The sequence below is a fragment of the Takifugu flavidus genome, chromosome 2 (assembly GCF_003711565.1).
Source record: "Takifugu flavidus isolate HTHZ2018 chromosome 2, ASM371156v2, whole genome shotgun sequence".
NCBI classification, from domain to species: domain Eukaryota; kingdom Metazoa; phylum Chordata; class Actinopteri; order Tetraodontiformes; family Tetraodontidae; genus Takifugu; species Takifugu flavidus.
The window spans coordinates 10,973,528-10,995,530 of record NC_079521.1 but is presented as its reverse complement, the minus strand read 5'-3'; the positions used below and the strand labels follow the sequence as shown (position 1 = coordinate 10,995,530).

The window sequence follows — 22,003 nt, the reverse complement described above, 5'->3', positions numbered from 1 at the left end:
AGAGCAGTTTTGATGACTGTAAGTTGAACTAAAAAGAACTTGATGCTCAGATGCCTCAAATTTCAGGGTTCAACCCCAGATGAGTTGGATGCTCTGTAGACGGTATCTCTTTATTTATAGCAGATCGACCTGTGGCATCAGTCGCGTTTTGTCCTGCACACAGGTCCGCGCTCCAGCGAGGGCAACTGTAACCAGAATAACGGAGGCTGCTCCCAGAAGTGTCAGATGGCCAGAGGACTGGTCCAGTGTACCTGTCACACCGGATATCGTCTGATGGATGATGGCAAAGCCTGCCAAGGTACTATACAGGCCTGTGTGAAGACGCGTGTACACATCCCAATGCAACAATGAAGTTTGGTTGAAAAGTGAGCAGGCTGAGGGTGCAGATGGTTGGTCAGAGACTCAAGCATCAGTCACTTTGCTGAATGTTACTGCTGTTCATACTTGTGTAGGTTTGGGAGTTTTGGAAGTGAAAAAAGCCGTATAACAAAAGTCGTGAGTCAGCTTTTTGACAGTAAACATTAGTTCTAATCAAAATCAGATGAGATTAGATGGACAAAAGATGGACAAAGACAAAATAGCATGTATGAATATTGTCTTGAAACGCATAAAGTTTTAAAAAGCTACAGAATTCAACTGGAGTTTTTAATATTGAAAAGAAATACAAGAATTAAATTAACAAAATGTAACCTGCCTCACTGAGGCTCCCTTCTTTTAATTTCCTAAATGTGGCCATGTCTTGACTCTTAAGTACTCTAGTTGCTAAGATCATAAACATTTCTATTGTAAATCCTAATCTTCAGACCAGGAAATTACTGATTTGGATAGTGTGTAAATCCAGTTTTGGAATTGCCAGCCAGACCGTTGTCCGCTTTTATGGAGTTTATCTGCAGGATATGTCTGTCTGGATTTTTGGGGCGTTTTCAATGTCAGAATGCAATTTAAACCTCAAATGTGGAAGTTTGACTGTTTTTTTTTTTTTTTAACCCATCTTTTCCAGATGTGGATGAGTGTGCTGAAGAGGGCTACTGCAGCCAGGGCTGTACCAACACGGAAGGGGCGTTCCAGTGCTGGTGCGTTCAGGGCTACGAGCTCCGACCTGACAAGCGCAGCTGCAAAGCTCTGGGTAAAGCCCCCTGTACTGTATTTCAACCTTGACATGTGACCACAGAGCCGCCAAGGTTTGACCTCCAATAAAAGCATAATGTTTATATTTGCTTCAGCTGAAACTGTATCCGTTCTTTGCCCTGGGGTCCTGGGCTCTGAATGTGGGTAAGTCACGTGGAGCGTCTGGACTACATTTAGACATGTTGTGGAGGTAAAGTGCAGGTCTGGTACAACAGTCCATCAATCTGCTGCAGACCAGAGTTAAACCCAGGTCAGGCCCATCTGTCAGAAAGCTGCCAGCACCCAGACCTTCTCCTCCACTTAGATTAATACTCCCTGTTATTAAAAGTGACCACTGGCCCTAACTCTTTCCACTTTAGTTGTGGGCCCCCTTCACTTCATCTCTGGCCTCTCACTGTGTTCTTTTCCACTTTATTTTACATCATTTCTAACCATATCTGCCTTTCATACCCATTTAGGCCCAGAGCCAGTGCTGCTGTTTGCCAACCGCATAGACATCCGTCAGGTTCTGCCGCATCGCTCCGAGTACACCCTGCTGCTCAACAACCTGGAGAACGCCATCGCCCTGGACTTCCACCACAGCCAAGAGCTGGTCTTCTGGTCTGATGTGACACTGGACCGCATCATGAAGGCAAATCTCAATGGGTCCAACGTGGAGGAGGTGGTGTCCACCGGACTAGAGAGCCCAGGTGGGTGTATCACGCTCATATACAGGGCAACAACTCCAAAAGGTTGGGTATATATTTAAGGTCATCTGTATAACATCAATAATAGTCTTATACCTCCTTGTTGTTCTTTCCAGCTGTGGGGACTTTTATGCAAGCTTTCCAGTTCACCCTCTGTGTTGTTTGTTAGTTTATAGTCTCCAAATTTGTTTTGTTTTTTCTTTTGACTTTTTTGCCCTTGTCTCTTTTAATTCAATGAATTTATTACATGGTACATAATCACAACTGATAATTATACTAATAGAAAAAACTTTGGAAAAGAGTAAGTGATCAAAATATTAATCAATGACACTTTGGGTGTCTTAAATCTCCAGCTGATGCGTTTCAGTTTGCCCTTTTCTCTTAAAGTGGGAGTGATGCGTTATTACTAATTTAAAGAGAAAACATTCTGTGCAGTGTCCTTTGTTGGGATTCCAGATATTGTCAGTGAAGACAGGTTTTCTGGGTTCAGGAGGAGACCTGTACAGCCTCCAGCAGCCCCAGTCTGAGTTTTTATACTGTTTAACCACATCAAACAAAAGAAATGGAACATTTGAGCCTCGGAGGAGTTGATTACCACTTTGAGATAGGTAGCTGTCTTTAGGCTAAAAGCTAAGTGTCCCTCCAGGCTCTAACCTCTAATTAAATGCCTAAATGTATCTTTGCATTCAAAGCGAAATCAGCACTTAAAATTCATTTGAAGGTCTGTTTGGAAAAAAATAAAAACACAAGGTGAATGTCTGTGTTTTAGGTGGTCTGGCCATTGATTGGATCCATGACAAGCTCTACTGGACAGACTCGGGGACATCACGTATTGAGGTTGCCAACCTTGATGGGACTCACCGCAAGGTGCTCCTTTGGCAAAACATGGAGAAACCCAGAGCCATCGCGCTCCACCCTATTGAAGGGTATGAGACCAAATAAACACGCAAACTTTTTAATCCACTACAGATGGTTTCCAATCTACACACATTCATATATACATATTCCCTGTAGACCTGTTCCAGTTGTACAGAAAAAGGATTAAAGTTTGGCAGAACAGCAGTGCCCACAGGCAAGCATCTGTGTAATTCAAGGAAGGGGTTGTAGAAAAGTGTGGTTTTATTCCTGGTATCATGTGCCACAGTGACAGAGGAGGGCTTTGAAAGAAACCCCAGAGAAACCCTAAGCTGGAGAAAACGTTGAGCTCATTTTGTCGCTGAGTGGCAGAACAGATGATGAGGGTGTATAATGTGAAGAACAAAAGCCTTTTTTGCTCATTGTGACAGCTTCCTCTGATTGCATGAATAACTCTGACTGATACCCTCCAATGTTTAGGAAGATCTACTGGACTGACTGGGGCAACACGCCACGCATCGAGTACGCCAACATGGACGGATCCAACAGGCGCATCATTGCGGACACGCACCTTTTCTGGCCCAATGGCCTCACCATAGACTACGCTGGCCGCCGCATGTACTGGGTGGATGCCAAGCACCATGTCATTGAAAAGGCTGACCTAGACGGACGCAACCGCAAAGCTGTCATCAGCCAAGGTAAACAACCCGTTAATAAGAAAAACGTGTGCACTCCTTGGTGGAACTTGACTAGTTGCCGGCTTTGGCAACAACAGAAGCTGCAGCTGTCACCCTGTACTTGTGAAACAACAGTAATGCTAAATGTTAGAAGAGAACTTTAATAAAGCTGCATTATCAAATATGCACGTTTCATTATCCTTGTTTGACAGAAGGCTGTAGAGACGCAAACATTAAAAATGAATGCGTTCGGTCAAGCCAGTTCACCTCGATTATCATTTTAAACTTTTGGATTTGGCCAAAGCTTTAACAGGTTTTTTGTTTTAATAGTAATTTAAAATATTTATAAGGGGTTTTGATATAGATTATAAATCATACATTAAGTATTAACCATAGATCAAGTGCTCTGAATGGTTTATCGACCATATAAACTGAAAATCTGAAGTCTGGTTTGATGTTTTCACTTTTGCGCCATCTACATTTTAGTCCATATATTTCATTTTAGTGTAATGCAAACAGAAGAGTTTATCTTTATTAATTTTGTCACTTCCCCAGTGAAAAATGGGACATTTACACATGTAAGAAGAGAAACAAAGGCACTCCCCCATTTGTGAGACCTCACTTCGTTTTGGGATTTGTTTCCTGTGATTTAGCTGCTGTTTCCATTTTTTACCAACAGGAACAAGAATCTGGTTGGCAGTCGCACGTATTTATTGTTTTGTTTTTAAGCATACAGACTAATGGAATTGCCTGTCAAACAAAATTGAGTAGAGTCCATATCATAAATGGTTTATAGGTGGGCGATGAATCGTAGTCTGGGCAGCACCACTGTCTCCGATTACTGAAACACCAGTTAAGGGCAGAAGTGTTGAGGATTTTGTAAGAGGGTCACGCAAAACCTGTGAGCTCTTCTTAATGATGTGTGCTCTCAGGATAAAAAGCTCTAATTGGCCTTGTCCTTCCTGAACAGCCTCTATTTGCTCAACACGCAGGACAAATGGGTGTGTGTGTGTGTGTGTGTGTGTGTGTGTGTGTGTGTGCGCGTGTGCGTGTGCGTGTGCGTGTGTGTACAAGCATACACTGGAGTTGCTGTTCCTGGAATGTTAACGAGTGTCTATGTCCCTTCCTCTGAGGTGCAGCGACAGGCCGTGGATGTGGTTGTATAGCTGTGTGTATGGCTGTGCGTGTCCACCTGAGCACGTGTGAGCTAAATGGATTTGTGCCGTCTCCTCTGTCACTGGAGCTGCACAGCTGAATTGTGTTACGGATGAATCCGCTATCCTCCGCGCACACCTGTACATCCTGGGCAGGCAGAGAGGGTGTGTGTTTATTCCTGGTGCTGCATGGGTAATATGTGTGTTTCATTATTCTGTCAACTGTATTTGACCAACCAGTCTTATGAGGACCACTCAGTAATATAATAAAAGTAAACGCCTGGAAAATGGAAAAATAAATCCAGCCGTGTTGGGAAGGTGTGCTACAATACTTGCAGGATAGTAGCGGCCATAATCATCCAGAAGTTATCTGCTTGATTAATAATGCAGATATTTCTTGTGGAATTAGACGGTATCTGCCGCAGCGCATCAAGCTTCTGCAGTTTGTTTGTTTGGGTCCATCTTGAAGTGACAATGTGAGCACCTGTACGCTGTGACCCCAGACAGCACGGGGTGGTACCACCTGTCATTCAAAGCATGACATGAGTGTGAATGCTGGGTGGGACCTTTGATGCTGTGATGGCCTGCAGCAGATGCAGCTGCAGCTGCCTCCCCAGGGGTGTCACAGGGTGACCGTATCAAAACCAGGCGCCTCTTCACCGCGGAGGAGAGACGAGGGCGCACTGTTGTCTCCGTCACGGTGGGATTAAGATCAGAAAGAAGACGTCTAAACATAAAGGCCTTACTTACACACACCTGCACTGTTTGTCAAGGAGGGAAAATGAACAGATTTCTTTTTTTCATTCATGGATCAGACAATGGCTGATTGCTCTGATTTTAAGTACCGGTACAGAATTTAGGAAGTTAGCATTCATATTTGGATTACATCTGCCAGTGTTGGGTTCCCCAGCACAGAATATTCCATGTTGTCCAGTGCAGAATTAAAGGTGTCATAGTCATTGGAACAGTGCAACAGAGACAAGTTGTGGGGAGCTGATAGAGACAGAAAGGTAGAAAATAAGATGGATTACAGGAAGCAGCATTTATGTAGGGGAAAAAAAAGCTCTACGGTGTTAAAATATGTTCTGCTGTCATTGTGTGTTTCCTTTAAAATCATATTTATGGTAGAAAAAGCCAGTCTCTGCCTTAGTAATTGCACATCTTTCTGTTGTAATGTTGGGGAACAATCCTCCATTCATGATTTGAATATCTAAGGATGCTGCCAAGTAGCATATGGAATCCCACAGCTCTTAATCTGCACAAATAGGTTTGTGGACAGACAGATATTACAGTCTGTCTACATATGTTTGGCATTTCCTTCCTGTCTTTTCTTATTACTTACACAGTCTGATTCTAATTTAATAAATACTTGAGGTATTTGCGAACATCTAAGTTTAAAATGAAGTCAAACTGTGCCTACTAATGCAAGACCTGAAGTACCTTAAGAAATTGTGTAATGGTCATTAGATGTACCGTACATAAAAAGAAGTATTTTAAAACATTTGTCTCATTAAGTGTACACTCAAGTGCATGTCCAAAGGCTCTAATGCTGGTGGATCGTTATCATCCCCTTTTAGCCTTTTACTGCTCGACATATGTTATGCCGTGCTGTAAAATACTGTCATTAAATGAGTGGCGCCCCCCATCACTGCAGGGCTGTGCAGCAGCCAAAATCCCTGTTTCCATCCATCTGGCATGCTCCTCGACTGGTTGTGTTGTTACTCCTACAGGGAATGTTTAAGCTGAGCGATGATTCAGACATGTGTTAAAGAGTCGACCTTATCAAGTTTTCCTGCTGAGTTAAAGTCATCAAGAGATCTGATAAGACTGCAGAGCTCTGCTGGAGCAGGCCAAACGCCGCATTTGATCTTTTTTGTGTGGATTTATAGTCCCACGTGAATTTGAGAGAACACGTTCTGCATTTCTTTGTTTAATACGAATCTGTCAAACCTAACAGCTGTGATTCTTTACCTTGATTAATATTTCCTTTTAAACTCGTTCTGTTCGGAGGCGATGCCGCTGGTGTCTCCAACGTGACTGAACCTCCAAATCTCAAACTCTGAAATCTCTCTCCGTAGGTCTGCCGCACCCATTCGCCATCACCGTGTTTGAGGACAGCCTCTACTGGACGGACTGGCACACCAAGAGCATCAACAGTGCCAATAAATTCACCGGCAAGAACCAGGAGATCATTCGCAACAAGCTACATTTCCCCATGGATATCCACACTCTGCACCCCCAGAGGCAGCCTGCGGGTCAGTACTCAGCCAGTTTACACTTAAAGTAATTAGTTTATATTTGAAGGAGCAGAAATAGATCTTTCTTGTGCGAGAATCAGAGGTCAAAGGTTGTGGAAACACAGAAAGGTTGTGAATTGCTGATTGGGATTAATGGAGGCTCACCATCATTAGTCTGCAACGCAGTTTTGTTTTGCAGTTTCACAGTAAACAGACTGATCGCTTGATATCAAGTGGGAAATTCCACCACCGTAATGATGAAGATAGCAAATATAAAACATCCCAGATGAGGGAGGAGCGATGGTATCCTCTCACCAGTTAGTTGTAGCTGCTGCACAGTTGTTAAGTCTGTTTTCCATCCATCCGGCTGGAGCTGTATTGGAGCCGTGTGCTCGGTGTCGCAACAGAAAGTTGTCAGGAAGCACAAACATGAATAATTATGAAGTAAGAAGAACCCTGTCGTGAGGTTATTGCTGTTTATAGCAGTCAGCAGCACAAGTCCATATTAAAGGAAATAAATGTGCTTTTATGTTGCAGTTGGCTCATTATTGTGAGTACATTTTGTTTCTTTCTGCATTAATGAGACACAGACTTTTCTGAATCTATATGAGACCACTTTTGTAAACAAGGCTTTGCTGCCTGCAGCAGTGTGAAATGCGGTCATGGAGCTGACAGGAGTGCAAAATGCTACAAGATCAAACAAAAACGCAGCGGGTCCGGATCAGAAAAACCAGAACCCTCTTTTCAGGGTGTCACTGCGCAGGGAAGTGTTCCAGAGCTGGACCTAAAGACTTTTTCTAAAACCAGGTTGAATTTGAAGTTTATTCCTCCAGTGGGTGTATTTGTGGTACACTGGAGAATATTGTGACTGAACCTTTACAGAGAAAATGTCTGTTTAGCATTTGATGATCAGATTAATTCCACGTTGGTTTTACCTTAGGAACGTGGTTGTTATGTTTTAATCGCCAGCCCCATCTTCCCAAGACTGCTTCGACTTAATTACTATTTTTGTCCACGTCCTACTTTGACTCACTCCCATATGCGTTTTGATCCTGTTCGGCTGCTTTGTGATAGTGAATCATTAATAGTTGCGCGTGCACGAGAGAAAATAAGGCATGCTCTCAGATCTTGATGAATTCATCAAAGCAAATTCAAACGCTTTTATTTAATTTAGCAGCATTGCTGGTGGACTTCTGCACTGAGAGGAGATTGATGACAACCTGGTAGTTATCATTAACTGTTATTATTGTGCCTCCTGTAGGTGGCAGGAACCGCTGTGGCAGCAACAATGGAGGCTGCAGCCACCTATGTCTCCCTAGCAACAAGACATACACGTGCGCCTGTCCAACTGGCTTCAAGAAGGTCAACCACCACATCTGTGCTGATGGTGAGTTCAGCACGCGCAGCATTTAAATGTCATTAATCAGATATTTATGAGATTTGATTTGATGTAGAGATAGAATGTGAGATTTTTAGTGTTTAGATACTCGCAGTCGTAAACCCAGAAGAGACCAGTCTTAATTCCTGAACTGTTAGCGCTGGTCCTTTGCCACGCTTCCTTATCTTGACTTATAAACAGTAAAAGTCAGAAGGAAATCCCCAGTGACAGTTTAAGTGATGACTGGAGCCTTAATGATAAAAGATGATCCTTTTAAGCACATTTAATCTGTCATTCTGGCTCTCGGGTAGTTATTTTTATTTTTTATTTTTTTAAAGTAAAGGCCATTGTAGTGTGTGTTCGATTAAACAGCTGTAGCTAAAGAAGTCAGCTTAATGAGCAAGCACTTTTAAAAGCAGAATCATGTTCAGACCTTTCTGTTTTTTAGATTTGAAGGACTTTCCGTTTGTTGTTGTTGTTTTGCTGTTGTCACTGTTGACCTCACTGTTAAACCTAGAAGACTGACAGAAGACCTTTGGTCTTTAATCAGGTCTTGACAAGTTCCTGCTTTTTGCCCGAAGGACGGACATCCGACGTATCAGCTTTGACACCGAGGACATGTCTGATGATGTCATCCCTCTGGCTGATGTACGCAATGCCGTGGCACTGGACTGGGATGCCAAAGACGGCTACATCTACTGGACAGATGTCACTACTGACTCCATCAACAGAGCACTGTGGAATGGGACACAGCAGGAGGTCAGTGGTGATTACAGGTGGACTTACCCAGGTGATGTTTCCTCTATCCTGCACCAGGCAGAGTAAAGAACAGCACTTAAGCTCGCCTTATACTGCCATCTAGTGGATATAATTCAGAAGTGCATGGCTTTTTCACACTCCACAAAGGAAACTTGGGATTTCATATTTCTAAGCATTGATATGCTATCTAGAATTTTGTCAATATATTTGGATTTGGATATTTTTTATCAATATAGTTTGGAATTCAGAGCTTTGTCCAATTTTCCAGGTGGTGGTGGACACCAGCCTGGAGAGCCCAGCAGGTCTGGCGATTGACTGGGTGACAAGTAAACTCTATTGGACTGATGCTGGTAATCACCACAGATAGTCACATTATCATGGTTCTGGTGCATCCTTCGGTTGACCATTCTGTCTTTGGTTTCTTAGGCACAGATCGAATTGAGGTCTCGAATGCTGACGGTAGCATGCGGACTGTCCTGATTTGGGAGAACCTTGACCGGCCCCGGGACATTGTTGTCGACCCAATCGGAGGGTGAGACCAGACTTCCCAAAGTACATATGAATATGAATTTGGATTTTACACACTTTGTTTTAAATTTCCTTCACAGGTTCATGTACTGGACCGATTGGGGGGCCAACCCAAAGATTGAGCGTGCAGGAATGGATGCATCCAGTCGCATCGTTATCATCTCGTCTAATCTGACATGGCCCAACGGCCTCGCCATTGACTATGACACCAAACGCCTATACTGGGCAGACGCTGGCATGAAGACCATCGAATACGGCAACTTTGATGGATCAGGTCGACGGGTAAATGGCCGTTTTTAATGAAGGTCCCTTGAAAGTGCTTGAGGAGGGGATTGAATTATTCACACGTGCCTGCCATTTCTTCAAATCTTCCAGGGTTGTGACCGCCGAGTGATCTGACAAGATTGTGTATTTTTACGTACAGGTTCTGATTGGCAGCCAGCTGCCCCACCCCTTTGGCCTGACTGTACACGAGGATAAACTGTACTGGACAGACTGGCAGTCAAAGAGCATCCAGAGCGCCAATAAACTGACAGGTTTGGGTCGACAGACACTGACAGAAAACCTGGAGAACCTCATGGACATTCACATGTTCCACCGACAGCGTGAAACAGGTCAGTAGTAAATCAGGATGCTTGTCATGGCCATGTGTTAACGTTAGGTAGTTTGTCGTTTGGGGGCTTTTGTCCAGGATAACTAATGATAATTCATTTGAACCCAGTTTTCTTAGAAACCTTGAATTTTTCCTGCTGCTCCTGAGCTCATATACTGTGTTTTGCTGAAATAGCCGTGAGATAAAACCTCACTGATGTGTGGGACTCTGCTTCTCCGTCTGTGCCTGTCGATTGTGTGTTTGTATCTACTTCCTGTTGCTTCCCACCTGTGCTTTGAGAAGGAATTGCAAAGTAGGCCAGTGGCTGAGTCGAGCCTGTGTCTGTGTCCTCCTGCAGTGCACAACCCCTGTTTGGTGAATAATGGGGGCTGCAGCCACCTTTGTCTCCTGGCTCCTGCTCCCAAAGCCTCCAGCTGTGCTTGTCCAACTGGGATCAACCTACAGACAGATGGAAAAACTTGCACGCCTGGTATTAAATGCTTACAAATGGAGAGAACATCTTGTCAGCATTACTGAAACATGTGACCATGCATTCAGCTCTGTCAGGGTTTAGTTTAATCTGTTTAGAGTGACAGGGGTTATCACGTTTGCAGGGATGAGCAGCTTCCTGATCTTTGCACGGAGGACGGACATCAGGATGGTTTCTTTGGATATTCCCTACTTTGCCGATGTGGTTCTGGCTGTCAATACCTCCATGAAGAACACCATCGCTATTGGGGTGGACCCAAAAGAAGGTCTGGTCATCTTTTTGAAAGACTTCAGATCCCTTGGTAGAATTTCTTACACGTGTATCTGGGCCTTCCCATGAAGGTAAAGTCTACTGGTCCGACAGCACAATGAAGAAAATCAGCAGAGCAAGCATCAGCGGGAAAGCACAGGAAGACATCGTATCCACAGGTGAGGAGGGTGACTCACGAGTGGTCATCTTTAGCTCCTCCCACTCCATTCTGACTCCATTCTGACTCCATCTGCCTCCCTGCAGGGTTGATGACGACCGATGGCCTGGCGGTAGATGCCGTGGGCAGGAAGATCTACTGGACCGATACTGGAACCAACCGCATTGAGGTTGCAAACCTGGATGGTTCCATGAGGAAAATTCTGGTCTGGCAGAACCTGGACAGCCCCCGAGCCATCGCCCTCTACAATGAGATGGGGTTAGCCTGACGTCTTTTTAGCTATTTTAGGTTTTATAGAAATATCTTGAATTGGAAAATAACGAGTTTGACTTTTTTGCAGCTATTTGTATTGGACAGACTGGGGAGAACATGCTAAACTGGAGCGTTCAGCCATGGATGGGTCAGATCGCGTAGTCCTCATCAGCAACAATCTGGGCTGGCCCAATGGTCTGGCCATCGACACGGCCGGCTCCCAGTTACTGTGGGCCGATGCCCACACTGAGGTACAGCTAACATTCTTGTTCCATTCAGGACCAGGAACACTGGTGCTTATCAAAATGATCTGAGACCCCTTTCAACTAGGCCCATACTGATAGAAACGCCTCTTGCCTGTTTCCCCAGCGAATAGAGGCAGCCGACCTAAACGGGCAGAACCGGCGCACCCTGGTGACTCCAGTCCAGCACCCATATGGTCTGACCCTGCTGGGCTCCCATATCTACTGGACTGACTGGCAGAGCCGCAGCATCCAGCGAGCTGACAAAAACACGGGGACCAACACCATCACGGTGCGCCCCAACCTGCCAGGCCTGATGGACATCCAAGCTGTGGACATGGAGAGGCCTCTGGGTGAGTCTGTCAGCTGATTATTTTCAATGTAATTAAACTTTTACTTTTATTTGGCTGTAAGGCAAAACTTTAGATCACAAGGAAGTCTTTTGCCCCATCTGTCCCATTGCAACCCCCTTGAGCTGAGTAGCATCATAGGAAATTGACCTTGTTCAATTGCATCTGGCGCTTTCAGGCTTTAATAAGTGCGGGCGGAGGAACGGGGGCTGCACTCACCTGTGCCTGCCGCGCCCTAATGGCACATCCTGCGCCTGCCCCACCGGGATCCTGCTGAAGGGAGACGGCCGCTCGTGCGATGACTCACCCGAGACGTACCTGCTCTTCTCAAACCGAGTCAGCGTACGAAGAATTTCCCTGGACACCGACGACCACACCGACGTGCACGTCCCAGTGCCCGAGCTGCACAACGTCATCTCGCTGGACTACGACAGCGTTGACGGGAAACTTTACTACACTGATGTCACCCTGGATGTGATTAGGTCCACACTCACTCGTATTAGTTGATATTAAATGTCATAAAGAGAATATTCCTTAAAAATGTGCTTGTTTTCTACATTAGGCGTGCAAACCTGGACGGCACCGGGATGGAGACTGTGATCAGCCAGGGTCTGAAGACCACGGATGGGCTGGCTGTGGACTGGGTGGCCAGGAACATGTACTGGACCGACACTGGGCGCAACACCATCGAAGTGGCTCGCCTGGATGGAACGTGCCGCAAAGTTCTGATCAACAACAGTTTGGACGAACCACGAGCCATTGCAGTGTTTCCAAGCAAAGGGTGAGATTTTCTTTCTTTCCAAAATAGAATCTTTCTTTTGGTATTTTTTAATATTTCATTTCTTTGTGACAAAGAAAGCTTTCTCAGAGGTTGGACCTTCTCTCTGCAGGTTCCTTTTCTGGACTGACTGGGGTCACATAGCAAAGATTGAGCGCTCTCACCTGGACGGCTCCGACCGGAAAGTTTTGATCAACAGCGACCTGGGCTGGCCCAACGGGCTCACGCTAGACTACGACACACGGAGGTCAGAGACAAAGAATGTGTAGGATTTTTAAACTTGAACGAGAAGGAACGTGTAGATAGCAAAATGCAGTAAGACGGCCATCTGTTGCAGGAGTTTTGGGGTTAGATGATGCCTCATTTTTAAAAATTGATCGTGGTTTTCATGCAGACATGTTTATACATCTGTTTTCTGCAGGATCTTCTGGGTCGATGCCCATTTGGACAGAATTGAGAGTTCAGACCTGAACGGCAAACTGCGTCAGATCCTCGTCAGCCCTGTGTCCCACCCGTTTGCCCTTACTCAGGTAGCCCCTCCCCCCCCCTTGGCTGCCTCCTCCACACGTGCACTCTTTTATGCATATTCACCATGTGACTCGTCCTTCAGCTCATACCGAACCCATCCATCTTAAGCATTTCTTCTTGTCCTTTCCACTCTGACCCTCATTTTTCGTCCTCCTCTTTCCCTCCCTTTCTTCCTCCATGCCCCTGCTCCTTGTCTGTGTTCTTCCTGTCCTCTCTTCTTCCTCGTTTCCCCAGTCGAAGCCGGTGTCCTCCCCTCTAACCCCTTTCTCCCGACTCTCGCAGCAAGACCGCTGGATCTACTGGACCGACTGGCAAACTAAATCCATCCAACGGGTGGACAAACACACCGGCCGTAATAAGGAGACGGTGCTGGCCAACGTGGAGGGCCTGATGGACATTATAGTGGTGTCCCCTCACAGGCAGACAGGTGAGGAGGCTTTTCTTCTGGTTCTTCTGTCTTCCTTTATGAAAACTTCATGGAGCACACACAGTCAGGGGTCCAGAAGCTTTATGGAGATGAACAAGATGCCACTTGTCAAGGTTCCCTCTGTCTCTCTCTTTAGGAACAAACCTCTGTGGCGTCAACAATGGTGGCTGCACTCATCTCTGCTTTGCGAAGACCAACAGCTTCGCGTGTGCCTGCCCCGATGAACCAGATGGACGACCCTGCTCCACCAGTGAGTCACTTTTCATCTTTTAACGGTCTAAAAACGGTCGACTTGCTGATCACAACAGCCAAATAATCCAAACTATCGTTTTAAACGTCTGGTTTCCAACTTTTTTTAGTTTCAGGTTACGTTCCCACGGTTCCAGCCAGTGCAACCAGCAGCACCCCCGTTCCCAACAAGCTTCCCAAAGTTCCGACAGAGACCCCACACAGGGGGCCCTCACTGGTCAAGTATGTTGGGAAGTAAAAATTACAGTTGTTCATGTGAAGAATCAATTTGTAAAGATATTTAGAAAGGATTATATGCTTGTGGCAGATTTTCAAGTCTGCAGGAAATGCAACTTCCAGTCAGTTCAAACAATCTGCATCGTTTGTTTTGCTCTGCAGCTGCACTGAAAAAAATCTAAACGAAGCGGGCTGCTTGAACAGCGTGGTGACGGCTCCTCACGGTAAACGCACATCAAAAATTCTCACTGCATCGATTAGCACAATTAGCGAAAGAGCAGATCTGACAGATGATTATGTGACCTAGTGTCTGGTGTTTGTTTTTCACCTCGGAACGCAGAGGTCCAGTTTTGTTTGATCTGCCTAAAAAAAGCCTCAGGACATCTTCAGGAAACTCCCCGAGTTTACTTCTGCTAGTTAAATCAAGTTGCTAGTGATTGCTGTGGTGCTATGATTCAACGACCAGAATTCCCACGACCTGGATGACAGAACCTTCAGACGTACTCCCTGTGTTTACATTTCTATAGTAAAATAATGCACATCCTCCAGAGAGCAACCTGTGGACCAATGTGTAAACATGGAAACGGGCCCATGAACAGCCCTTGAAGTGTCACTCAAATTATCGGAGAACAACAAATGAAGTTAATCAGAATCCCTCCCCAGACCTGACAAATGTGACTTAAATTACAGCAACAATAATGACTGTTATTTTTAAAAAGCCACTCTGAAACTAGAAAGCACTAGCTTTTCTCTGAACACTGACATCTGTCCCATCTCCTGAAGGGGAAGGACTTCATATCAGCTATGTGATTGGTGGAGTTCTGACCATTCTGGCCATTCTCATCCTCATCGTTGCTTTGATTATTTACAGGTGAGTTTCTTTCTCTCCACAAGTTCAGTTCAATTCAATATTCATTCTAAAAGCAACATTTAATCACATTAAGTCCACCTAAGCTGAGAGTTTCCCTTCTTTCTGACCGACAGACACAAAAAGTCAAAGTTTGCCGACCCGGGCATGAGTAACCTGACCTACAGCAACCCCTCGTACCGGACGTCCACGCAGGAAGTCAAAATCGAGACGTCGCAAAAGCCTCCCATTTACAATCAGCTCCGATATAAGAAAGAGGTAACAAAGAGTCCGACGTGACCCTTGTTATTATTTAACAGCAGGATGGATTTGTAGATGAATCCATGATGTTTTCATAGGTTGCCCACAGGTTTGGGAGGATAGTGGGTAACCATAGAGACAGCTGATGCTGCCGTGTGTCTCTGGTTACAGCTGAAACCATCAGCACTTATCCTTTCTCTCTCTATCCTCACTGCAGCTCTCCCATCCCTACAACTCCCTCTCTCCCTTTATCTTTTGACCCACATTGTCCCACGGAGAGGTAGCGCCTCAGCATGCTGGAGTTCTGTGTTTCTGTATTTTCTCACTGCATGAACGTAAAAACCCGCCTCGGCTCGACTGTGCAGCTTCGCAGCCTCGAGACTTTCTGTGGCTCTGACATACCAGCCGGTAGATTTAAAAACAGCAGAACCTTCAATCAGTTTAGCTTCGTAGATAATGAGTACAATAACTCCATACTCGTTAGACTACTGCTCACTTTTCCCTATAAAATAACAGCAGCTCTTTAATCAGGCTGAACTTCAGGGTTCCTGTTTAGGCCATTTCTCTACCTTTGATGTGTCATTTGAGATTAACCAGCCTATTTTTGCATATGCATGGTTGTTTTGCTCTGGGTTGATGTGCAGGACATGTTTGAAATGACAATCGTTAAAGAGGACAAACAAGAAGGGACATAGAGGGACATTTCTCACCCACACAGATTTAAAACAAACATTTGAGCTGGTGCTGGAATTTCCTGCCCCCAGTCTTGACAAGTGCCTCTGTCATCAATCCAGGGGGGAGTGGACGGAGGCTACACCAAGGAGAAGATCCGCATCGTGGAGGGCGTGTGCCTCCTGTCCAACGAGGAGCTTTACTGGGACGACTTGAAACAGATCAAGCCGTCTCGAGGCGGCCTTCACACCTGCATGCGCACCGACACCGTGTCCCTGCAGGCCAGCAGCGCCTCGCTGGACGACGGCGAGACCGAGCAGCTCTTGCAGGAGGAGGCGTCCGAGTGCTCCTCCATAACCACTCTGACCCCTTCGGCCATCACCCCGCAGCGCCACTCCCAGCACACCCTGCCCGACACCGGCTGGGCCTCCACGCGCAAACCCTCCACCGAGAGCGAAGTGTGAGGGAAGCCCCGCCTCCCCACGTGTGCTTTACCGCAACCTCAGTGACCTAATACACACGTACATGTATTTATAGCTGGTGCAGACACAGTAACAGTGGTAGGTAGAGTAACGGTACATATCAACCTGGTTAGACTGAACTAAGCCTCCATAACCATGAATCTGGGCTCCGTCCTACTTGTGCGCGCACACACACACACACACACATACGCAGTAGAGTCCTCCCATTGCCTCCAGCCAAAAGTGGTAAAGTGATGAGCATGCTGGAATAAGAATGAGAAGCCTGGAGAGGAAGCAAATGGTGGTTTTCATATGGATTCAACCTCTTCATGCAACAAATGCTTCTGTGTTTTGTGAGCTTTTTTTTTCCCTGGACAGAGCTGCAAAAGGACATGGACGCTATAACCACATCTCTCTCTAATTCTACTCACACGTTGACAGACTCTATTTATGAACGTTTTTATACTTGTGGAGTGGGTTTGCTTCATTTCAGAGAACTATGAGAGAGGACCCGGGTAGTCAAGACTCAAAGCTACGACAGTGCCAAAGGGTGGGACTTCACTGAGTCTCCATGCGTTTCTTTTCCTGCAACATTTTCTTAGAAATGTACAGAATTATGGGATAGATGTTTCTCACCTCCCCCCTCGCCCCTGAGGTGTTGGCTAATTGGTCCGAGTCCATTCAGCCTCAGCAGAAGTAACCTCAACCATCGCTGATGCTGTGATAGTAGCTGAAGCCACGTAACAAGTAACAGCCTAAGTGCCAAAATGTCCCTTTCCTCTGCTCCTTTAGCTGCCTATTTATTTTTCTCAGAGGTTTAACATGTTCTCAGCAGGTGTTTTTATTTGAGAAATATATTTTATAAGACATGCACCACGAAGGTATGAAGTAGTCGTGGCTACATCCATCACCGTGTGTCTGTCATCCTTCCAGATTAACCAGGATTGACGATAGCACTTAATTTAAAGCGCTTTGATTTGGACGAGTGCGAAGAAAATGAGTTTTTACGATTTTCTCCATTTTCCTGCTGAAAATGTGGAATCCCGCTGGTTCCCACAGCAACACGGAGGCGGTTTTGTTCCTACAAACACTAACGTTAACAGTAGATTTCAGGAATCTGAACAAGGGTCGGTTCTACTGCAGTTTCTAAAAGTACTCGTGAGATCTGAAGACACGGGAGGCGACAGATGTCCCGTCAAATCCTCCAACAGCTCTTTGGTGATGTTTTCTGATCTGCTGGTTTTCATTGCCCGTTAATCCCATCTGGATTCCTAAGATTCAAACATGTCTGATATTTAGGATTCAGGACAGGGCTCCACTTAGGGCATTGATCGCTTCACGGCTCACTGGCCCCGCCCCATAATGGTTGGAGGCGTGGCTTAAACTGTTGTAGCAAAGCCACATGGTCAACGTCTGCCGGGCTCATCTTATCTGTGGTTTCAGATGTAATAGTCTCTTGAGTAGTTGGCACATAAAACCAAAAATATGATGAACATGTCAACATGTGGGTTTTTTTTCCGGATTTGACTGGTGCGTCCGCCACGCCACCGTCACCCAAGGAACACTGCAGGTCACCCCATCACACCCGGAGTGACGGAGTATAAAGAAATCACTGACGGCTCACTGAGACATTAAATTAATACAAGTTTGAGATGCGTTGCTTTAACTTTAGATGACCCTTCTGTCTGTCTGTTTAGAAATATGGTACAAGGAAATTCTATACCGACGGATGTATCACACAATCGTGTATTTTGAAGTATGCCGATTTGCTGCTAGACGACGCACTGAGGCCTGTGAGGGAGGGTCTTGGCAGCTACATAACTCTGATGGTGTGGGGAGGGAAGGCCTACAGAGCACCAGAGTGACCCAGGAACCAATGTTCATCCTGGCTCACCGTCCCTCCGACTGTGCTGCAGGGACGCGCAAACTGTACAGACTTTATCACCAGGATACAAGCAAACTTTTCTGTTGAAGTTGTATAGGCTTTTTCTTTTTTTGTATAAAGGGATTTCATGACTGTTTTTAGACTTGTATTAATTTTACTCACTGGAGAAGAGCATTTTTTTTATTATTATTTTGGTTTTGTTTTTTTGCTGGATTATTTTAACCACTGTGTTTCCAAGCCTTGTAAATGATAGGGAAGATGCCAGTTATTTAATAGTGCTCTTTTATTCTCATGAAATACTGGTTGCGTATAGCTGTTGTAAAGTTAACAAAAAAGGTATTTATGATTTCTGTTTGGTTGTTACTTGATGTGTAAATATGAAAAGACTGTATATGTATTTCCATGGCAGTACTAACAAGCTGTGTTGTGTGATAGTGAATTATCCCTTTACTATCTTTTAATATAAAATTGCATTTCCATGAAACTCTCTGGCTTCATCTGTTCACTTCGTCATTATGCCACCTCTCAGTGAGGGAAACAGATGTTTGCATCTGCAGCAGCATAAAATGAGGAGGGCAGATTCAATGAACGAATAAGAACGATATCCACAGAAAGTAGACATGTGGAGAAGAGTCATCTCCCACAATAAGACTGTAACCTTCACAGGTGCTTAATTTAATCTGAACAGAAGACCACAACTTTAGACCAAATCAAGGACCGTTGTCTCCACGAATATCGTGTAGGTACCTGATGAAATGCCCAAACTAGAGAGTATATAATGGTAGAACGCTTCAAAACGTTCTTCAATTCAGTGCTGTAAAATGACTGATGTGTAAAACTGCGCCGTGACATAGTTCACGTAATGCTATGATTGTTTGTTGATTGAAACTCCTCATTTTGTGACATATTAAAACATATCACTTTAAAAATTCTGCTGTTCTATTCACATTCAAAAAATGTATCAATACTTCTTCAAAAGAAATGGTATTTCTGGTCCTTTTATATTTCCTGCCAACATCAAATGGTCACACAGCAACCACATCTGGAGACATAACTGCAAGATAAAATTCTCACACAAACCAGAAATACGTAGAAAATGGGTAAAGTGTAAAGAATGTTAAATCACTAGCTGTTTAGAGGATGTAGCCTAACCTAACTTTATGGTGTAACGTGTGTCTCACTAGTACCAGATGGAGAGTTTCTTGTAGCAGCTTCAAACTGAGGAAGAATGAGAAGCCATAAATAAGGAATGGAGAACCGATGTTGTTTTACTCGCTGTCGCCGCTAGAGGGCAGTCTCCTTCAGTAGACTGAGCCGGAACATATGGAGAGACAATTGACGCACAATGCCGAAAAATGGTTCGAAACCCGTAGTGAATGGTCTAAATGTTAACAGGTCTACAATGGACAGAGGGAAGTTTCGTTTCTCCGTGATTTGACCCGACCATCAAGAAAACAGGCACATGAATGTTCACTGATTAAATAACTGAGTAATAATCATTAAAAAAAATTAATTGCATTTGAGGAAAGCAACTCAGAGCTGTTGGTTCAGTTTGTGTAGCTGACAGCTGTACATGTGGGCATTAGTTAACTTACCTCTAGTGGTTAAACCCAAAACAGAAACCGACAAACGAACGTTCAGGCTGCCTGGACCACTTTAACCCAGTAGGTGGCGGTATCACACAGTTCACAGGCTGCAGGCCACCAACCTATCAAAAGAAGAAGAAGGAGGAGCCCGTTTGGACCAATCCGAGAGTGGCGTTCATTGATTGGCTGGTTTAAAATAAAAAAAAACTTAAGCTCCAGAACATGAGGCAACTATGCATTCCACGACGAACAATCAATATGAACAGGACGAACTTGAAGAAAACCAAGCACGGGTCACAGGTATAAAAGCGAGTTTGTATTGTTTCTACCTCTTAATATTGGATTGTTACATTTAGAACGAATAGTGTGCCTTAATTGCTAACCTACAGCAGCTCTTACGAGTTAGCATAGCTAACAATGACCGCTACCTTCGCTAGATAAGCTTAGCCTTTAAAATGTTCCAGGATAGGATAGCGGTTACCCATGAATAAATTTAACTTGTTATTTTTGTATTCTACGTTTCAGACTTTCGGCCCAATTCTGGTCGAGCCCTCAGATGGCGGTGAGAACAGACCGGGTTAAACTGACCTCATTTACCAGTAAACACAAGGTAAAATCTAACTAGTTTGGTTCTTCCTTCCACCACTATATCAATACAATTCATGGTGGGTTTGAGAGTGATGAGTTGCACGAATCAGTTGGGGTGTTTGATGCAGTGGCAACAACACTCCAATCCGATCCAACCTGAGGACACGCACAGTGCACAGGGGCCATCTGACTCAACCCGACACCTTTCCACATTCACAAATGTGCTTTCAACTAATGAAACGGCAGATTATTGCTAAAGGAGAAGTCGTGTTACACGTGGTCCTTTGTTTGAAGCAAGATTTTTAGGATCGTCTTGGTTTTCCAACATAAACATTCATCCAATTGTTGATTCATGGAAAGTGTTACAAAGCACTTTGTTTTGTAAGATTATTTACGCATGGTCTTACTTTATTTCTTTCAGAGTACAGCGGATGTGTTTGTGGAAATCCCCTCCACTCGTCATGCAGGACTGACTGGCGTCTCAGTGCACTGAGGTTTGTTTCTGCTCATTTCTAGAGTTGAAAATCCACAAAAAACAAAATCACTTTATTTACTTGCTGTGCGGTGTGCTTTCAGCAGCCGGCTATGATCTGATCCCGTTCCAACAGGAGATGGAAGAAAACTGCAACGGCACCGATGAGACGGAAAGCAGAAGCTACAGATCCAATGTGTCACTCCTTTGTCTTTGTTGGTGTTCTCACATTTTACCTGAGATTCAATAAACAGAGGCCTGGCACCAACTCTGTCAAAACAACACTTAAATGTTACCATAAATGCTGCATACACTGTGCTGAGAGATACTATTGTTAATAAAAATCTGGGCTTTTTTGGAAGTCACACATCTGTTTCAAGTGAATATTTATATACACCATCACACAAATGCATGTACACACATGGGTCAATCTAAAATATACTGGGTTTTAAAATTTGCATTGGATGTGATAAATAGCTTGGATTATTTTTTTTTGTTCTAAGGTATAGTTATAATTCTAAGTCCTGATTTTATTCTGCCAGTTAAAAATCGTATGGGTTTTTACACAGATCATCAGATATTAACATGTTAAATGACGTAAAATGTATTAGACAAAACTAAAGTATTGAGTTTCTGCATCTTTTGTTTGATTCCAATTTTGACCGCGAGGTGGCAGAAAAACACCGCTAGTAGAATATATCTTGCAAATTTAATTTTTTTTACAAAAAAACTCAGGCCTCCGCGTCCTGCAGATAGTACACGTGATACAATTATACAGCAAATTTAATCATAAAGTACAACGATCTATTGACATTTGATGGACGTGTAAAGCTTTCAATGCCTTCAGAACAAGTATAGACCAACTACTGAGAACTCTCTTAAGGTGGTGCTCAGCCACTCCCACCTGGCGTAAACACTCACCACTCTCCTGAAGAGTCTGAGGAGAGGGGGAAATGTTCTCCAGTTTCTAGCCGAGCCTCTGCTGGACCTTGATGAATCATCCAAGGAGCTGCAGACATACACAACTCATTCATCACTGGAGTCATTATGACTTCACCGTATGGATGTTCTGAATCCCAAATTTTTCATTACGGTCAATTAAATTGTTCTGTTTTTAGACGATTCGCTTGTATTCCTACTGGACAAGTATGCAGTCGGTCACACCACATTACGGAGACATCTCAGAGTTTCCTTTGTTAATACTACCAATACTTCATTGCAGTAAAATCGACCCAAAAATACATGTATTATTTACATCTAATTTATTTATTATTTACA

The 22,003-nt window shown here is 44.4% G+C and overlaps 1 protein-coding gene, 2 long non-coding RNA genes and 1 other non-coding gene across 8 annotated transcripts in view; 3 read left to right on the top strand and 1 right to left on the bottom strand.

Annotated features, from left to right (window-relative positions):
• The window catches only part of lrp4 (low density lipoprotein receptor-related protein 4), a 68,040-nt gene extending 49,477 nt beyond the window's left edge, over positions 1-18,563 (top strand). For 2 of the 4 annotated variants that reach the window (XM_057019606.1, XM_057019597.1), the window contains 29 exons: positions 164-298; positions 1,001-1,126; positions 1,587-1,817; positions 2,584-2,740; positions 3,150-3,367; positions 6,579-6,755; positions 7,999-8,124; positions 8,666-8,874; positions 9,143-9,224; positions 9,301-9,406; positions 9,483-9,684; positions 9,827-10,016; positions 10,353-10,484; positions 10,609-10,749; positions 10,826-10,912; positions 10,998-11,169; positions 11,252-11,414; positions 11,533-11,758; positions 11,934-12,237; positions 12,318-12,536; positions 12,646-12,780; positions 12,955-13,063; positions 13,296-13,488; positions 13,625-13,738; positions 13,848-13,959; positions 14,116-14,177; positions 14,737-14,824; positions 14,938-15,079; positions 15,856-18,563. In XM_057019606.1, the coding sequence (XP_056875586.1) occupies positions 164-298; positions 1,001-1,126; positions 1,587-1,817; positions 2,584-2,740; positions 3,150-3,367; positions 6,579-6,755; positions 7,999-8,124; positions 8,666-8,874; positions 9,143-9,224; positions 9,301-9,406; positions 9,483-9,684; positions 9,827-10,016; positions 10,353-10,484; positions 10,609-10,749; positions 10,826-10,912; positions 10,998-11,169; positions 11,252-11,414; positions 11,533-11,758; positions 11,934-12,237; positions 12,318-12,536; positions 12,646-12,780; positions 12,955-13,063; positions 13,296-13,488; positions 13,625-13,738; positions 13,848-13,959; positions 14,116-14,177; positions 14,737-14,824; positions 14,938-15,079; positions 15,856-16,197 (4,700 nt within the window). In that variant the 3' untranslated portion in view covers positions 16,198-18,563. The other 2 variants (XM_057019614.1, XM_057019622.1) reach the window with 2 other exon arrangements.
• Positions 10,692-19,768, bottom strand: LOC130517634 (uncharacterized). Its single transcript, XR_008947757.1, has 3 exons — positions 19,675-19,768; positions 10,931-11,154; positions 10,692-10,832 (listed from the first exon to the last, which is right to left on the bottom strand). It is a non-coding gene; the product is annotated as an uncharacterized LOC130517634 (long non-coding RNA).
• Positions 19,769-19,829: 61 nt separating this feature from the next.
• LOC130517627 (uncharacterized) lies at positions 19,830-21,092 on the top strand. 2 transcript variants are annotated; one of them, XR_008947756.1, is made up of 4 exons: positions 19,830-19,965; positions 20,191-20,275; positions 20,675-20,747; positions 20,833-21,092. It is a non-coding gene; the product is annotated as an uncharacterized LOC130517627 (long non-coding RNA). The 2 variants fall into 2 exon arrangements; XR_008947755.1 differs by having other exon boundaries at positions 19,831-19,965; positions 20,830-21,092.
• On the top strand, positions 20,336-20,449 carry LOC130521959 (small nucleolar RNA SNORD67). The gene has a single exon (XR_008949508.1). It is a non-coding gene; the product is annotated as a small nucleolar RNA SNORD67 (small nucleolar RNA).
• Positions 21,093-22,003: the final 911 nt, after the last annotated feature.